The sequence below is a fragment of the Lithobates pipiens genome, unplaced genomic scaffold (genome assembly GCF_037356315.1).
Source record: "Lithobates pipiens isolate NorthernLeopardFrog02 unplaced genomic scaffold, aLitPip1_a1.2 Scaffold_1, whole genome shotgun sequence".
Classification (NCBI taxonomy): domain Eukaryota; kingdom Metazoa; phylum Chordata; class Amphibia; order Anura; family Ranidae; genus Lithobates; species Lithobates pipiens.
In genome coordinates, this window is record NW_027507685.1 from 140,743,876 (window position 1) to 140,763,435 (window position 19,560).

The 19,560-nt window shown below is 45.9% G+C and overlaps 1 protein-coding gene across 1 annotated transcript in view; it reads left to right on the top strand.

Moving 5' to 3' along the window:
• Positions 1-14,440: 14,440 nt before the first annotated feature.
• MED27 (mediator complex subunit 27) overlaps positions 14,441-19,560 on the top strand; it is a 471,863-nt gene continuing 466,743 nt past the window's right edge. Inside the window, exon 1 of the mRNA XM_077477842.1 lies at positions 14,441-14,680. Within this exon, the coding sequence (XP_077333968.1) occupies positions 14,490-14,680 (191 nt within the window). The 5' untranslated portion in view covers positions 14,441-14,489. The remainder of the gene's footprint in view (positions 14,681-19,560) is intronic.

Sequence of the window (19,560 nt, forward strand, 5' to 3'; positions counted from 1 at the left end):
TTTTTTGCTCATCAATCACACCATTTTGTGCTTATGACTGTTGCAAATTGAATGTTACCAAATAGAACAGACTATCATTCTGAGCCCAGCATTTTTCATTCTTGTCCCAATCATTTTTGGTCACTACTGTCTATTGATATGTAAACCACTTTGTTAAATCACAACTTACTGATCAATAATAACATCTAGTTAACATCATTAAATGTACGACAAGAAATATGTTCAACAATGCTATACCTGTCTCAAGCTGGGCCCCTCCACATGTTGCTGCCTGGAAGGCCCAGGTTGGACGTTGGAAGCCTCAGCTGGGGATGAAGGAAGCCTTGAAGGAAGACGGTAGAGTGGTGGCCTGGGTTCCCCCTGGTCTACCAGAAAATGCAGCCTCTCGAAGTACAACATCCTGGGGTATTAAATGGCATCTGGATCTCCTGATCTCAGGGAATCCAGGTGCTTCTTTATCTCCCTGAGATATGTACTCTTCATGGCACCAGTTTTGACCATCACATAGGTCATGTCTGCCGTGGGGACCATGATCCACACCAAAGCAAGAAGTTTCTCCAGCGCTGCCTTCCTCTTTCTTCGGTCATTATAAAATGTGTTGTTGATCTGCCACAGGCAGGAGATCTCCCTGAACAGTTCAAGGAATAGCCCCATAAAATTTGCGTTTTGGAAGGGATCCATCGTGTCTGCAAGACACAACACAAGACAAACCCTAAAATACTAATAATGTCATGCTAAACCCTCCTAATCTTGTCCCAACATAGGCCTATATAGAAGCAGTCTAGGCTAGTGATGTACCAAGTTAAAAATTGTACCTTTGTTTGCACGATCGGCGTGTCAGCTCCTCACTCTGTTCACATATCGTACGTACGACACACGCGTGTTGCGTTTTATATACAGTGCGCATGCGTGAAACTCCGCCCACCCCTGACGTTCTTTCTAGACTATTCCCCGCCCCTTCTCTTTTGGCGCAGTGGGGAGAGCACATGGCGGAGAGAACACAGGTGCGCAATCAGAGTTCCACTAACGAGGAGAAGGGCGAGGAAAGCCCAGAGCCGGAAACTTCACACTGCAGGTAAGTATTCCAGCTTTAGAAAGTGTCCAAAATAATGTTCTCACCTTTGAACTCGGGCCAAAAAACACAATTGGACCACACTTCCAAGCAATGTTTCATATTCCTATTTCTGCCCTCTGTGTGCTAAGTATTCCTTTTTTACATTCTCATAGGGGAAAGAAGACTCGGGAAGTCTGAGGACACCAGGGACCCCACACCTCCCAAAGAAAGTGAAATTCCAACACCAGAAGCAGAGGAGGAGGAGGAGGAAGGAGAGATCATTGAAGCTGGACAAATTGTCACCACAACAGGTGAGTGTCGGAGACCACAGCTTCCGGTAATCTAATCAATGTATGTCGTCATATTTATAATACATGGTGTTTTTTTTTGCTTTTTTTTCAGGTGATGTGGAAGAAGAATCACATTTGACCAGTGAAAGTGCCAAGATCCTGATTGGGGAGATAATGGGGTGCAATCGCGATTTAGAAAATATACAGAAAAACATCAATGATGTTCAAAATAAAATGAAGAACATCATACATCATTGATGTTTTAGGGAGAGTCTGAAACACCCCAAACTAGCTAGGGTTTTATTTTTGTGTTTTGAAAAAACAACTTTTGTATTTTACAAAAAGCCAAAATTGGAAGATGCACACAGTGTGTCAACTTGCCCTATCTCCCATCATGGGGGATCAACGTACGTGTTTTGTGGAAAGTGGCTGAGATGAAGGGGTTGCACCCCCAAAACATGTACATTGATCCCCCATGATGGGAGATAGCACATGTTGACACACTGTGTGCATCTTCCAAATTTGGCTTTTCCAGGAGTGACACCCCATGTGATGAAGGCAATATCAGCCCAGTTTGTACATACTCATGTCTGATATTGTCTTCACTTTTCAAAGTTGAACTTTGTAAGTTCCAGTGTTGTATGTTACGCTTTGATACATGCCTGTTTACACAAAAATGCCAGGTTACAATAAAGTTACCTAAAATAATGTTTTTGATACACCCAATATGTTGGATTGTTGTAAAACCCTTTTCTAAGCGCACATGTGAATGTGCTTTGATTAAAAAGTTAAATTATCAACAATGTGTGGCTTCCTTTTTCAATGCGCAAAAGCAGTATTTGGAGTAAAATTGTTGTTTTCGTTGACAATGGGTGTAAAGGCAACTCCACTTTGCACTCCAAGTGCAGTTTCAGGTGCACTTGTGCACTTTTACTTGTGCCTTTAGTAAATAACACCCATAGTGATGTGTAAACTTTCCCAATCACGCCATTTTCCTGACCCCACATATTTCTGCCATGGTACTGAAAATTCGCAAGATTTTTGTCAGTAATGCACTACATACATTAGTAACAAAAACAAGGTGTGTGTGTAGCAGACCCACAACATAATACGATTATCTGAAGAAGAGACCGTCCCCTCATCTCACTCTGAACTTGGGTTTTCACTGTTGTAGAAAAAGGCCCAAAAACAAAAAAAAAATATTACCTAAGAGACGCCTAGAAGCAAGCCAAGCAGTAAATGAAAACAAAGCTTATTGTAGTTTCAAAGAAAAATTTATTACAAAAAATGCCTCTCAGACATTGTCTGGAATATCAATGGCCCCCCCTACCCACAAAGTACTCCATGTATTGGGTTCGGACATCGCGGGCGCTTTGGGGGGGGGGGGGGGCAAGCCAGGACGAGCAGCTTTAAGGGCCGTGAGATTCTCATTTTCTGGCAAGTCTGCATCTGGGCCAACTGAGACCACATAGTTTGCTGAATGGCAAGCACTATGTGATTGAGTTTATATTCAGCCATATGGATTGGCATTAATAAAAGGCGGAACCGGCTGGCCAGTATTCCAAAAGTGTTCTCCACGACTCTTCTGGCTAGCCAGAAATTAAAGATCCTCTGATCCGGGATGAGGGTCCTTATCGGGAAAGGCCGCATCAGATGGTTTGCCAGGGCAAACGCCTCATCCGCGACAAATACAAACGGGAGTCCTTCCTGATTCTCCTCTGGGGGTGGCAAGCCCAGACTGCCACTCTGGAGACGCCAGTAGAATTCCGTCCGTGAGAACACTCCACCATCTGACATCTGGCCATTTTTCCCCACGTCCACATACAGGAAGTCATAGGTTGCTGACACCACCGCCAACATCACGATACTATTAAACCCCTTGTAATTATAATAGTACGACCCCGAGTTGGGGGATGGGACGATACGGACATGTTTCCCATCAATTGCACCTCCACAATTGGGAAAGTCCCAACGGCTGGCAAAGTGGGAGGCCACAGTCTGCCATTCCTGTGGCGTTGAAGGAAACTGTGGAGTGAAACAAGACAAAAAATTAGTAATTTGGCACATCAACATTGCAAGCAGATTAGACACCAACATTTTTGGCCAAGATCAGTATAACATTTTGGAAAATTAGTATTTAAAGCCTAAAGTATAAGGTCCCCTTATCAGAGTCATCCCTCCCCCCATCCCCCCCCCATCTGATGGGCCCTTGCAAAAAATGAGTGGGGGATGTCTTGGACAGGTAACCCTCTCCACTTGATTGAGAGCTGAATGCATAAATAATGTGTGATACTTTGGGCAACCCCTCCTTACTTACACTTTTGGCAGCCCACCGGTCAGGTAAGAGGTGTCATAATACTAAAAATGTAAAAAAATGGAAGCACATTTTGATATTCTGCTATTACCTATCAAGATAATAATAGGAGTAAAAAACAAAAAAAATATAGCATTTGAAAGTATTGAGGCCGGCCCTTGCACTACATGCTTTGGTGAATTCGTCCATAAATGTGACCATAAAAAAGGTAGGTAGAGTGGGTATTGGGTTTGGTAAAGTCAGCAGATAGAGGGGGGCGTGGCTTAGCGGCGGATGTAGGAAGACGTGCTTACCTTGAGCTCCGCCGGCCATCCGTGATTCCATCCTTCCAGTCTGCCCTGAAACGCAGTTTTCGGGGCCCCTATCTCCTGCCACGCTAGGTGAAGCATCCCGGACCACCGCGGTACATCCCGGGACCCCCGCTGTGATGTCCAGACGCCATACCGGAGGGAAGGGGCTGACGGACCCCCCAGGCCAAGATGGCGCCGGCGCGCGGCGCGCAGCCAAAGACCAATACAAGGAAGCAGCACAGAAGCTCCTCTATGGCGGTAAATCATACAAGGATGCCCTGGCGGGCCAGCCCTCTCCTCAAGCTACCCCTGGAGGCTCTCCTGAGGCAGATGACACAGTCCCCTTGGAGGATGAGGATGGATTGTCTGCAGCATGGCAAACAGTGAGTACACCCAGGGACAGTGTTAGGCCTGAAACACAGACCATCCCCTCCCCAGCGCTGGAAAATGAGCCTACACTAAGGGACATATTCACTGCTGTCACCTCCTGTAATCACTCTATTGCAGCCCTCTCTGAGGACATTAAAGGGGTTAAAGCTGAAATAACGTTTGTCCGCCATGACATGCAAAAGCTCAGGGAGAGAACGGCTGCATTAGAAGGCAGACTGAGCACAGTAGAGGATGACCTGGCCCCCATGCAAAGGGATCTAAAATATAATTGCCATCTTACTGAACAGCACGCTATGCAAATTGATGAGATGGAAAATCACATGAGACGCAATAATATTCGCGCTTTGGGGATTCCGGAACGTGTTGAGGGTAAAAACCCGGTAGACTTTATTGAAAATTGGTTGCTTGCCACCTTTGGTAAAGAATCCTTGTCACCGCTTTTTGCAGTGGAACGTGCCCACCGGGTGCCGTCTCGCCCCCTACCTCCAGGCAATCGTCCCAGGCCCTTCTTGTTTAAACTCCTCAACTATAGAGACAGAGACACCATTCTTTCTAAAGCGCGGGGGTTGTCGGACAAGATGGAGATTGAGAATTCCAGGATTTCACTATTTCCGGATTTTTCAGCAGAGCTCCAGAAAAAGCGTGCAACATTTCTTGAAGTTAAGAGACGCCTTCGGGACCTTAACGTTCAATATGGAATGCTATATCCTGCCAGGCTCAGAGTTACGGCCCTGGGTTCAACGCACTTTTTTGATCGCCCCGCGGCGGCAGCACAGTGGCTTGACCAGGAGTACAATGCACTCAAAGCCGCCAAACTTCAAAGATCTCCTCCGCGCTAACGGCACTTTCAGACAGGCTGACTGGACTTCCACTTTTACAAGACCGGCAGAAGGCTGAGGTTTGTGGTTCCACTGTAACCCTACTAGAACTACAACATGCCTGCATATGTGAAACCCCGCTTGTCATCTGGGAGAGTCCTCTCTGGGTGTTTCCATGGCCTTCCCCCAGCCCCCAAGTTTCGGATGGGGCCTACTATTCTGCTATCTTTCCCGTGTGTGAGCCCCATGGGCTTTAATACAGAAGATGCTACGGTTTTTTGCTGTTTAACTGTTTTTCTTTTCTTTTTCTTTTTGGTTCATTTTTTCTCTCTCAGGATCGCAACGGACAAGGACTATTTTCCGGCCTGTCTGCACCCCTCTGGGCGCCTCTTCCTAGCTGCGACAGCTCCTGTCTGACTTTTTTCTCTCCAGTTTTGGGACATCTCAGGTGATGCGACTTCCCAGTCGCTAGTCGCTGATAAATGTGTGTTAATTGCCTTTTTCCTCCCTGGTGGTCTACGACTGTTATTATGGTTACTCCTACTTGCACTTATGTTTTGTATTTCTGATGGCTAAGATTAGATTTCTTTCTTGGAATGTTAGAGGGCTGGGCAGTCCGGTGAAGAGGCTGGCGGTGCTTAGGCACCTTAAAGATATGAAAGCTGACATTGTGTGTCTGCAGGAGACACATTTTGCTCCTGCTGGTACTCATAGCCTGGGTTCTAGACTGTATATCCACCAATACCATTCCACGTACTCTGCCTATGCAAGAGGAGTGAGTATCCTAATTAGACAGCATGCACGTTTCTCTTGCTCCCAACAGGTTATTGATCCGGGGGGAGGTATATTTTTTTGCTGTGTAAGCTTGCTACTATACAATGCATTATTGCCAATGTTTATATCCCGCCGCCGTATTCGGCAGAAATTCTTAGGCGCCTAGCTGGGTTCATGGCACAGTTCCCTGGCATACCCCTGTTGGCGATGGGTGATTTTAACAACTATGTTAACGGCCTGTGGGATAAGATTCCAACTCCTCCGGTAGTCCCCTCACGCCCTAATGGCGATACTCCTTTTGCAGCTCTGTTAGCTGAACTTGGGTTGGTGGATGTCTGGCGGAAAGCCCACCCCCACTCCCGTTTATATTCCTGTTGCTCCCCAGCGTTTGGGAGCTTGTCCAGAATAGACCTGGGACTGGGAAATTCCGCCCTCCTCCCCCTAATTAGAGATTCTGGTTATGGGGTTAGACATGTATCCGACCACTCCTCGTTGTGGATTGAGATGTCCCTGTCTACTGACCTCGCACCTAGGAGTTGGAAGCTTAACCCCTTTTGGCTTGCATTATTCCCGCAGCCTGACCCCATTGCAAGTGCCCTTAAACTTTTCCTGCAGGACAATTTAGGCTCGGCATCTATAGATGTAGTCTGGGATGCAGCTAAGGCCTTCCTTAGGGGACAATTTATCACTGCCATAACTGATATAAAACGGAACACTAAAGCTTGGGAAATGGAGGTCGGTAGAGCACTTAGAGAGTCGGAGCAGGCCTATGTTGACAACCCCTCGGAGGACACTAAGAGGGCTCGGTTGGGGGCGCAATCTATGTCTAGACAGGTAACTTTACAACTGGCAGAAAATAAAAGGTTTTTCCTACAACAAACACACTTTGAGGAGGGGGAATCGACAGGCCATATGCTGGCTCTGCTGGCAAGGGGCCAGGGTTCCGCGCCTATGACTCACTCACTGTGCGATTCGCAGGGAGTGACCCATTCGGACACCCCTGGGATCTTGCGGGTATTTCGATCCTTTTATGCAGACCTGTACTCCTCTAAGGTGCAGCCCGGTGATGGGGAGATTGTGGACTTTTTAAATGGTTGTGATATTCCATGCCTGTCTACGTCAGACGGAGAGCTGTTGAACGCCCCCTTAACGGAGGAGGAATTGGCTTCTGCACTGGAACACTCTCATAACAAAGCTCCGGGGGCGGATGGTCTCCCATCCAAAGTATACAAGCGTTATGCCGGGGTTCTTTTGCCAACCCTTTTGAAAGTGTTTAACAACGCCTTAGAGACGGGGGTCCTACCTGCTTCTATGAATGAAGCAATCATAATTGTACTTCTGAAACCGGGTAAGGTAGCAACATCACCGGACGCATATAGGCCCATCTCCTTGCTCACGACAGATGTTAAACTATTGGCTCGGGTCTTGGCAATGAGATTATCTCTGGTAATACACAAACTGATCCATAGGGATCAATCAGGATTTATTCCCTCACGTTCCACTGCCCTAAATATTCGCCGTTTATTCTTAAACCTACAGGTCCCTGTGGATAACCCCGGTAATCAGGCCATCCTCTCGCTGGACGCGGCTAAGGCCTTTGATAGTGTTGAGTGGCCTTATCTGTGGAAAGTGATGGAGCGGATGGGGCTGGGCAGCACATTTATTAGCTGGGTCCGACTGTTATATGCCAAGCCTACGGCTAGAATCAGAGCTAATGCGGAGCTCTCCGACCCATTCGTGCTGTATAGAGGCACGAGACAGGGGTGCCCTCTGTCGCCCCTGCTCTTTGCCATGGCGCTTGAACCACTTGCAGCCAGAATGAGATCGGCTCCGGATATTGTGGGTTTCTGCAGGCCCACTGGAATGGATGTGGTATCACTATACGCTGATGACACGCTTATATACCTGGGGGACACCCAGGGCTCCCTTACGGCCACCATGAACCTGATTACCTTATTTGGTACATTGTCAGGTTTTAAGATTAACTGGGACAAATCTGTACTGATGCCCTTGTCCCCTCTAACGGCTCCCTTACCCCCTTGTGCAAGCATGATCCAGACGGTTACATCCTTTAAGTATCTGGGGGTGCAGATATCCCCCGAGGTGACGGAATATGCCAAACTGAATCTTATGCCATTGTTACTTAAGTTCAGGGATAAATGTAAGATCTGGTGTAAACTACCGTTATCGGTGGTGGGCAGGGTAAACCTCATTAAAATGGTGTGGGCCCCGCAGTTGCTCTATATTTGTCATAACTCCCCGACCTGGATCCCGAAACGTTGGTTCGATAAAATTTACTCTCAGATTAGGGAATTAATATGGTGTAGAAAGACGGCCAGACTTAGTTTACTTACCTTGCAATATAATAAGGACGAAGGGGGGTTGGCACTTCCACACGCTAGGATGTATTTTTTAGCTTCGCAGCTCCAGCACCTGGGTGGGTGGGGGTTGGATGACCCATTGGACCCGATCCGAAGGATACTGGCTGACACGGTCGCCTTGGACACAGCATTGTCTAGATTGGAGGCAGGCTTCCCTCATATGGACAGGGGTTCCCCGACTATTATACTGCTGAATACCCTGTGGTCTCATGTTAAAAAACTGCTACGAATACGTGGCTTCCTTGCCCTCACCCCTATTTGGCGGAATGCTAATTATGGTGAACTTTTTAAGCTCAAGGGATTTGGTAACTGGAGTAGGAGTGGTCTTCAGTATCTCTCGCAACTGTATAGTGGACGGGTACTGAAGTCCTTTATGGAAATACAAGCTGAGTTTGATATCCCACGTAGGGATTTTTTTAAATATTTACAGTTACGTCATGCGCTACAGACACAGGCACGGAGTGTGCAGCTCTCCCTAACAGACCATTCTGTGGTGCAGGGGATATTTATGCAGATTGACCGTAAAGGCATGATCTCTAGGGGGTATGCTATGCTTCTTGACGCGGTGCGGGACCCGGCACGTCTTCCATGTCGGCAGAGATGGGAGGCGGACCTGGGGCCCGTGGACGCGGAGACCTGGAACCTTTGCTTGTCCTCCGCTCCGTTGGTGTCGGTATCGGCCTCCCATAGGCTCTCCCACCTATATTTACTACATAGGACCTATAGAACTCCGGTTAAACTGCACAGTTGGGGTGTTAGAGGGTCTCCCCTTTGCCCTAAATGTATGCGGGACCATGGGGATCTTATGCACATGTTCTGGAGGTGCCCGAAACTAAAACGATATTGGGCGGGAATTTTTGACACTATATCCTCAGTGTTCTCTGTTGGTATTCCACGGTGTCCGTTGGTCTGCCTGTTGGGGGCCCTGGATGAGGAATCATTGACGCCCTCGGCCCATACAGCCATTATCAGGTTACTATATGTAGCTAGAAAATTGATAGCGAGATTGTGGATGACCCACAGGGTTCCCACCAGGCAGCAATGGATAGAACAGGTGAACCAAATGCTGATCAGAGAAAAGATAACATACCAACACAGAAACGCACCGCACAAATTTAATGCCATGTGGGGGGGTTGGCTTGAGGTCCCGGGACTAGCTCCCCACCAACTTATACAGGACAGACTTTTACAGGGTTGACTGAAGGTCCTAGGACCGGTATATGGAGGTACCTAAATGGTCATGTTTCCAGGATGGGTCTAATTCTATGTCTCTCCCTTATCCGGTAATTGTACGGGGTATAGGGAGACACCAGTGGGACTGTGTGATGGGCTGTGGGCCGTAGTATATATTTAAGGTACCTATGTGGCTATTTCCTGATGCGGAGTGGTCTATGAGAGAACGTTACTTTTGTTTTTACTTTTGGTTCCTTCTTCTTACCTCCTTTCTTCTTTATTTTTCGGTTTTATTGTTATTTTCCATGTCTTAACAGTCTTCAAACTGAACCTATTTGTATTTTTTTATATTTCCTGTATACTTTTGGATGTAAAAACCAATGCTACTGTAAGACTGTACTTTACTTCTATGTTTGGTTTGTACCATAAGTGTTTTACAATAAAAACTTATTTGATTTAAAAAAAAAAGTCAGCAGATAGAGGATTGCTATCAGCTGACCTAGCAGTTGGGGAGAATGGGGTTCCTAATAAGTTTGGCCCAACCAAAAAAAAAAATGTCACTCTGCATGAATTGAAGCACACACATAACATTTGTAGACATTTTAGGGGGTGTTTAGGGGAAAGCAATACTATGGAGCTGACATAAGACATTGGTAAGTGACTAGACTATAGTTTTATGGGCCCAGAAGAGCATGGTGGGGAAGTTAGTGAAGGCAAATATGCATGAAGGACAAAAAAAGAACTTGAAAAGCTTCCAGCATGCATGAGGACAAAGGGGCAGAACATATCAATTAGAGCATATTGCAATCATGGCAATTAGGGAATGAGGAAAGAAATCCAAGACATTAGCAATCATTAAATACATAGAATGTGATGTTAAAGGATAAAACTTACCTTCATATAGTCCTTCTGCAGGACCTGAATGATGGCAGAACAGGTCTCTGGAATAATGATCCCCAGAGCCTGGGGGGAGATGCCTGTGGAGAACTTGAGGTCCTGAAGGCTTCTCCCTGTCGCCAAGTAGCGCAACGTGGCGATGAGCCTCTGCTCTGGAGTGATGGCTTGCCGCATGCAGGTATCCTGCCTGGTGATATAAGGGGACAGCAAAGCCAGCAGACAGTGAAAAACGGGGTCCGTCATCCGGAGATAATTCCTGAAATCATTAGGATTATTCTCCCGGATCTTACGGAGCAAAGGCATATGCGAGAACTGGTCACGCTGGCGCAACCAATTCTTGGTCCACAAACACCTCCTCTCCCTGTTCATGGACTGGGCTTGTGTGAAAGCTAAAAGCCCAACACAAAGCCCCTGCACAGCACAAATTCTACGATGAATACGTACACGAAACATGGTTTAAAACGGTCAGCTGGTCAGAACGGACAACAGAAAGCACTGATCAACAGCAATGCCTGAAAGAACGACCTGAAAAGCAGAAGCAAGCAGACAATAAGCAATGCAAATCAAAGCGTACTATACCAAGATATAGTCCACAATGAGAAACAAATGCTTACTGACTACACGCACTGATAATCAGATACGCAAAGACAAGCACAAACTGAAGAGCAGTACCGAACTGAAGCACAAATCTGAAAAGCGCGAATCGTCTCTCACCAAACTTCTGCTAACACGTGATAAACACGAGATCGGCAGAAGGAGCCCAAAGGGTGCCGGACGTGGTGTTGAACTTCCTTTTTCTAGTCCCGTCGTACGTGGCTTACGTCACTGCGTTCTTGGCAACCGGACGGATATGGTGGCCGGAATGTCCAACCATGTGTACGGGGGCTTTGACTCGAACAAGTATTTTGGTCAGGAGTTTGAGAAAAGTCATGTCTCCTTATCTGCAAACTTGATCTGAGTCAATGGCTCAGAATGTATCATAAGCAGAGGGTTAGCATGACCATTTATGGCCTGTACACACGATCAGACTTTCTCAGTGATAACGGTAGACAGGTAGAGGGTGACAGGTGTCCTAATCCCTTTCCATTCTATCCAAATGAAAAAAAAAATGTTGCATTTAGTTATACTTTGACCACTTGCAACTTATAAATATTGGGGACTTTAAGTGGTTAAAGCAAGCTCACAGCTCACCTTTGATCGTTACTTTTATGGTACTCAGAAATGGGTCTATGGTGGTTCCTGGGCTCTTCAGATGCTCCAGGGAGCCCTGGACCACAGTAACGCACTTTAGGATAAAGAGCATGGGGAGCTTGGAGAACATCTGTTGCCCAATCTCCTCTGTGATGAATGAGGCCAGAAGCAAAGAGCATGTATCACTTCTGGCTTCTAACAGACCCCTGATATCTATATAAAGAGGACCTGTTACATCACCCACTACAGTATTTTTTTGGTGATCGGGCTGCATCCGTTGCACAGCAGGGGTCCGGTGTGTGCTGGTTCACCATTTCAGGTCTGAATTATGGCCTGAATTCGGACCTGAAACGGACCAAAAAAGGCACACGTCACATTCTCCTGCTATTAGAAAACCTGCATCCAATTCGCATAGGCGTGAACTCAGCCTTAAGTAGCACAGTGCTACTGCAAAAAACAAAACAAAAAAAAAAAAACACCCTGGTCACGAAGGGGGTAAAACCATCTGGGCATGATGTTAAAGCTCATCTGTCTCCTCCACTGTCACATTTGACACCTTTTAAGGGGTGGGGGATAGGGAACCTGGTTTCTAAAGATCCACCCCCCCCACAGCTAGCCAATTGACAAAAGCACAGCGCAATTCCAGCATGCACAGTAGGAAATCAGCTTCACTGTGGGTTTCCCTTAGCCAAGATGGAGGCGGCGGCACAAGAGAGCGGATTCAAGAATCAGCTTGGGTGAAGACACCGCTGAATTCCTGGACAGGTAAGTACCCTAATAGTAAAAGTCAGCAGCTACAGTATTTGTAGCTGCTGACTTTTAATTTCTTTTTTTTGGGAGGGGGTTGGAACTCCTATTTAAAGAGGTTGTAAATCCTCCCTGTATACTTTGTACGTATAAGTAAGCTAAGGTTGCCACATCATCCCTTTAATCCAGGACACATATGAATTACTCAGGTTCTGAAGCTGATTTAATGCAGATAAGGCACCAAGTAAGTTTAATTACCATCTTAATAAGCCACAGAACCTGTGTAATTAATGTATGTCCTGGATTAAAGGGATAATGTGGCAACCCTAAAGTAAGCCAGGGTTAAAAACACGCTTATAAAACATTCAGAGATGCTCTCAGGCTTCCTCCTCATTACACACCTGGCGTAGTGAAACTCCGAGGTTGACATCACTGGCTCCTCCCGACGTGTTGCGTCACAGGTCATGTGACTTTCTCACAAATTGACAAATATTTAGGTTTTGATTTATTACTTGAAGGTGGTTTTTGACTATCACTCTCTCGGGTGGTTATTGCATATATGGTTGGAATCTTCTTACACGTGTTGTGTAGTCTATACACGGTTGGATGAAATTGTTTGTTTTATTTCTATTATATATTTTTTTATGTAGCACTGTCCCCCGAAGGAGCTGCTGGTGTTATTGGGCTTACCATTACCTCCTCATTTGCTTCTCCATCTAGGGATTCCCGTGATAGATGGCCCAAAGAATGTGGAAACTGACTCTGAATCTTCTTTTGGGTTATTTATTTGGAACAGAAACAGAGTCTTTCAATAAAGGGTAGAGGGTTAGGAGTAAGTTCAGGTACTTTAGACTGCAAAAATATGGAAGTCCTTATAGAAAATCCAGAGAATAAAAACCTTTTCACAACTGGATTTAACATCCCCCGGATAGACCTCCTCTCACTAGGCCTAGCAGCCGGTAGAGTGTTCAACAAAGTCTCTGCCACAGACTTGTGATGTACACTTGAGCGTTACTGAGGGACGTAGATAAATTTAAAGAGCTAACATACGGTACCAGGTTCTCTCAGCCGATCTGGCGATACCATATGTGTGTTGATCCAGGCTGCGTCCTTCAACTAAGCCTCCAGGCACCTTCAGAGAAGCCAGCCTTGCGCACGGCCTTCTCCTGAAGAGTCCCCCCTGGGACTCCTCGGTTACTGGGCCTCTCCCTTCAGATGAGACGGCACTGGACCACCCTTGAATCAGTAGGCCCCAAAATCCAGTCAGGCCTGTCCCTGCAGTTGCATCACCTTGGGCCAGCCGGCCCCAAGACTCGGGATGCATGGTTCCACAGCTCCAGGCCAGGAGGGCCATGGGGCTGGGTCAGGAGGACCACCAGAACCGCACAGACAGAAAATAAAGATGGAACCCCGAACCACATGACATCGGTACCTTAAATACCACCCCCCAGAATGCAGAGCAGTTGAACACTCCCACTGGGCTGGTTCCGAGAGAACAGTGGCATGCAATACACCCAGCTAGACTGCATTTCTACTCTTGCTGGCGGTGACACCTGCGGTCAAGGAGAACCCAGTGCAACCCAGCTGGACTGGTACTGAAACCAGAAATTTAGAGAAATAGCCCCAAAACCCAACTGTGGTTTCAGGCAAATTAACTTTAGAAAAAAACATAGCGCCTGCTCTTCAGGAGCCAGCGCTACATTTATATTTTATTTTTTTATTTTTCACAGAAGAAGCAATTGTTTATATTTAGATATATTTCTGTGAATGCAAAATATTGGTGTTGTGCATTATTAATTAGGTTTATGCGCACTATTATATAAAATAATCTTTGTAGGTAAGTGTCACATAACGTGATAGTATGCAGTGCATACTAGCACATTATGCCCTTACTCTGCAGTGGAGAGAGAAGAAATTTTTATTTTCAGGGGTTTACTTCTTTAAGTGAATAAAATCGCATCTATACTATAATGTGTAAATAAATAGCTAGTAAAAATAAGTGTGTGTACACAAGTTACTAAGCACAGTCTGGTCACAGCTCTGCTTGTAGAGCGAGGCATTCCTTGAGCCTCGTGACGTCACCACCCAGCGACAGCTTCCCAGGCTGTTGCTATGCAGGGAGGCGGCGAACGTCATCAGCCGGGGACGGTTCCTGTGGTGGTTCGAAGGGATGGCGGAGGCGCAGAACTTGGAGGCTTTCTCCCTGGCTATTCACTCTATCCAGGCGCTACGTTCCAGCGTTACCCGGGTCTTCGAGTGTCTGAAGGATGGCATGAAGAACAAGGAGAGCCAGGAGGTCCGGGAGAGGGCCTTCCTCAACGAGTTCCAGGAGAACCTCGACTGCGTCAACCGGGACCTCAAGTACGGACATTTCCCGGCTTCTGCTGGGGCTGGGGGAGGGGAGGTGCTGACAGGAACTACAAGGCCCAGAATGCTTTGCCAGTCAGCAGAGTATCAGTGTAGGGGACAATAGGCATCATGTTGTGACTGAGCAGTGTCAGGGCAATCCTGGAACCTCCAGGTGGGATCAGTAGAATTTATTCTTACTACACCTCATAGACACTGGGCTTAAAGATCGCAGTGTTAAAGGCTGTTTCGCACCGGAATCGCACAAGAACCAGCTCCGCGTTCCTGTGATATTCAGTGCAATGCGACTTGAATCCATTCATTTAAATGAACTGAAATTGCACCAAAAGTAGTCCATGGACTACTTTTTAAAAACCGCACTGCAACCGGATCTCGTGGTACTGCAGTACTGTGCGACCCGGTGCAGGCAAGCTGCATTTGTGATATGCGTTTGGGACATTGTTAGGAATATATGACACCCGTAGCAGATCGTACACCCAGTGCGTTTTTGAACATGGTGCTGGAAATGCACATGGAACAAGGGTCTCCCTCAACGCGTTCTGGTGTGAATGGGCTCCAGTTCACACTAGAGTGCAGTGCAGGAAAGCCCTGTGATCTGCAGCAGCTGTGAGTGCGATGTTAATGGCACCCCAAAGGCCTTTGGTTAAGATCAAGTGTAGTATCTGTTCTTATCAGTTGCCAGGAGGTGGCGCTTGCTTCCATCCCTGCTCTACGGCAAGGTGGATCAGGGGTGGTGGTTTCTATGCAAAACCTACTGGCGTGAAGGTAGCCTGGATTGGTTTATAGCCGAAAGTGAAGCCTTCTGATGAGAATGGAGAACCACTGGGTCGGCGCTGCAGGGTAGGGTCCCTGGCCTTCTGGCCTAGATTGTGGCAGCTCTAGCATCGGTCAGTTTTTTGGAAGAGAACACTGGCTCCCCTTTCCCTCCGGGGGAGCGGGTAGTACTTCCCGAATGTAATTAGGTAGAAGTGATGGGAGCGATGGTAAGGGCTGTCACTAAGCTCTCAGAACTTCATGCCTTTCTGCCTGGGGTGGGGACTGCTGTGGTCTGGGTTGTTGGTCGGGGTTGCAATGAAAAGCCAGTGGTGAATGTGCCCGTGAAGTGGCCATTCAGGGGTGTTGTATATTCACTGTGATTTATCACTTTGAGTTATGGCACCATGGTCACTTCACCACAACACACGTTTTTCGTACCTGCCTCTCGGGCCAAGCCTTTTGGCTAGGACCAGGGGAAATTTTTATTCCTGGCCGGAGGGCCGGCCATTGTATTACACAATGGTCACTTTCGCTCTTTCCCACTTCCTTCTCCCCAACGTTTTTATTTTTACCCCTTGTTTGTCACTTTTTTGTATTTTTTTTGTTTGGTGTATACACATTTTGTCACTGTGTGATTAGTAGGGTGTAGGTCCTTGGGCCTGCCCTGAATGTCTTGTGAGGGGGTGGACATAGGCCTTCTGGCTTGGTTCGCCCTCTCTGTGGGTCTCCCTTCGGGGAGTCCCAACCGAGTACTTGGGTGGGTCTGTTTCGGCAGACCTTTCAGAGAAAGGGGTCCGTCTGGTTTTGGCCAGATGGACCAAGTGAGTAACTCAGTCCCCATCTGGAGCCTAATGCCCCTGGGGATCAGGGTAAGGTCCTTCCTAGTGGAAGACAATGTTACACCCATTGCACGTTTTTGTGTCACTCTTTGCGTGTGCACTTTTTTTGGCACCGGGTGGAGTTTTTGGTTGTTTCACATGCCACTGGCTTTAAAAAAAAAAAAAGGCATCCCAAAGGCAGGTTGCGAATATGCAGTGTGTGGCATTCCTGTGCGATTTATTGTGTCAACAAGGGCTTACAGGCGTTGAACTTTTTTTTTTCTCCTGTCTGGAAATACACCTTTATGATAACCTATGTGTCCATGCACATATAGGCGATTATAGGCAGAAAAACACCACCTGCGCATTTAGGAGAGGAGCTGAAGAGCGTGGGAAAAAAAAGCATCTAAACATGCTTAACGAGGAAGTAAACCCTGGTGGGTTTTACTTTTTATTTCCCTGCAAAGGTAAAACATAATGGCCCACTATACATCGCATAGTAGCCCATTATGTTTAATTTACCTGAAACCGAAGCCTGCCATGTCACTGCTGTCCCCCATAGCAGCAAGTGCCATCTTCAACCCCTCTTCCTTCCAGGGCCTCGGCTCTGTGACTTGCACAGTCACATGACGTCACTTCCACGCATGCGAGCAGAAGCTGGCAGTCACGGCATTACCCCATATAGAAATGGCACAATGTGCCCTTTCTAAAGTGCCGTATACATCAGCAATCAGCTTTTTTGTAAATATCTTCTAAACCGTGGAGATTTCGGAGATATTTCCAGCACCTACAGGTAGGTCTTAAATATAGGCTTATCTGTAGGTAAAAGTGGTTGTACAGGGTGTAAAACCACTTTCCAACTGGGCCATAGTCAAATGACATTCTAGGTTTGAAGTGGAATGCCATTCGTCCATTCTCTAACCGCTAAATGTGATTGAGCGGCTAATCAGCCGCTGGATAACTTTTGAAGTGAATTCCCCTGGGGAGCGCCTTCCGGTGATTCTCTGGGTTACCTGGACGATTGGTAGCCCCAAGAACTAATCCACTGGCTGGTCACAAAAATGAGTGCAGGAAAGATTGCCTCTGCTCATCTCTATGGTCTAGGCCTCTAGGAGGACCGGAGCGATATCATGACATTGGTTCTGGTTCTGACCCAGTGTAAACAAGGCAATTTTTTTTTTGTTCTAATTCTTTACATTGTAGAGGAGAGATTGTGGGGTCCTATTGACCCCAGATCTCTCCATAAAGACCTGTCACTGCTTATTTCTAACATGATATATCTATCATGTTTACATTACTTGACATTCAATTAGGGGTGCACCGAATGGTTTTTTTGGTGCCGAAACCGATACCGAACATGAAAAATACACTAGGCCGATACCGAAAATGACTGTTTTGAAAAAAATATTTTTATACAAGAGATGGTCAGAGGCTGGGGACATGGTACAGTAGATGGTCAGAGACTGGGGACATGGTACAGGAGAACAATGCAGCCTCATCAGGTTCCTTTTAAATGCAGCCTACCAGTGCCCATCATACAGCCTGCCTTAGTATGTCAGACAGGATCAGGACGGGACAGCGTTAGCAAGGCAAAGCCAAGAACAGTGCTCTTATCTATGGAGGAAAGCTGCCAGCACACCGCGTTAAGGAGCAGATTGTCGGTATGATCAGCGGGAGGAGCATTATCAGTGTGCAGCACCGTGGGGGTTAAGTGTGCAGGACTTGTTGTTTGTACATGCTATTAGAAACAGTGAGCCCATTCGCACATATACAGCATGACATAAAAAATTGCAATTACCGCTATTTTATTCTCTTGGGCCTCTGCTAGGAAAAAATAAATAAATATGAGCTACACGATTAATCGTTCAGAATTATCACAATTTTTTTTCCCCCTTCCGATCTTGACAAAATATTTCCCGATTCTTTATATGCAGAGAATTCTCTCTGCTCTGCTGAAACCAACAGCCGTCAAAAAAAAGAAAAAAAAGAAAAAATACGGGCAGTCTGCCAAGAATCGCAACATTCTTTTAGCAGTGGAACTTAAGTATAAACATTGTAATTTGTCGTTTAGATCAAAGGAATACACTTTTGCTAGAAGATTACTTTTTTTTAGCAGAGACCCTAGAGAATAAAATGGTTGTTGCAATATTTTATGTCACACTGTATTTGCGCAGCAGTCGTTCAAATGCATTTTTTTTGGGGAAAAAAAATACACTTTAATGAATAAAAAAAAAAAAAATAAAAAAAAACTAACCAGTAAAGTTAGCCCATTTTTTTTTTTTGTATAATGTGAAAGATTTTACGCCGCAAGAATCGTGATCTTTATTTAAGCAAAAAAAAAATTCTAATTTTGGCCAGAATCGTGCAGTGTGTGTGTGTGTGTGTGTGTGTGTGTGTATATAGATATAGATATATATATATATATATATATATATAGATATATATCTATCTCTTTCATTTTTGAGGGTTCTAAGTAATTTTCTGGCTAAAAAACACTGATATTTACATATATGAGAGAGAAGAGTCAGAATTAGCCCTGTAGGCCAGTGGTTAAACGCTAGATGCGTTTAGCGCTTGAACATTCATTTCATCCCAGCAGCCAGAATAAATTAACATTTTGGCCAATGGAAGCCATAAGCGCTCAGGCGCTGGATGTGCCTAAACATGTGTAAGACGCATTCTTAGGTGTGTTGTGTGTTTTTTTTTTTTTTTTTTAAAGCAGCTTTTCAGAGGAACTAAACAAACGCTCTCAGTGTGCGTGAAGCCTTATTGTACATGTGGCCATCGCTCCTCTTAAATGATGTCAGTGCAATGGGGAGTCTTAGTGCACAATCCTACACCCCCAGCTGATGCTAATGTTCATGTCCATGGCCTGATTCCTGTATAAAGTAAGCATTTTGAACTGCCATCTCCTGCAGGTGGGTACCTTAGAATATACTGGTAGGTGTATCCCAGGATATTAAAGTAGAGCTAATAGCAAAACTTTTTTTTTTTTTTTCATTTTGGATAGAGCTAAGCTGGCCATAGAATTTTCTTATTCTATTTTCTTTAGATTTACCTTCAACTATGTAGTGCAAGGGCCTGTCTGATTGCATTCAAATTGAAAGTGTTTAGGTTTGACCTCATATGATATGGTTTTGGTAAATCTAAAGGAAAGTTGTACAATGTATCGCCAGCCTAAGGCGCTCCAGAATTTCGTCTGCTGAAAATTATCATCCGAAAACTGCGTTTTTTCATTCGGCCGAATGTAAAAAAAAAAACAGCCGATACCGAAAGGAGGCATGGTCTGCCCTGGGTGCC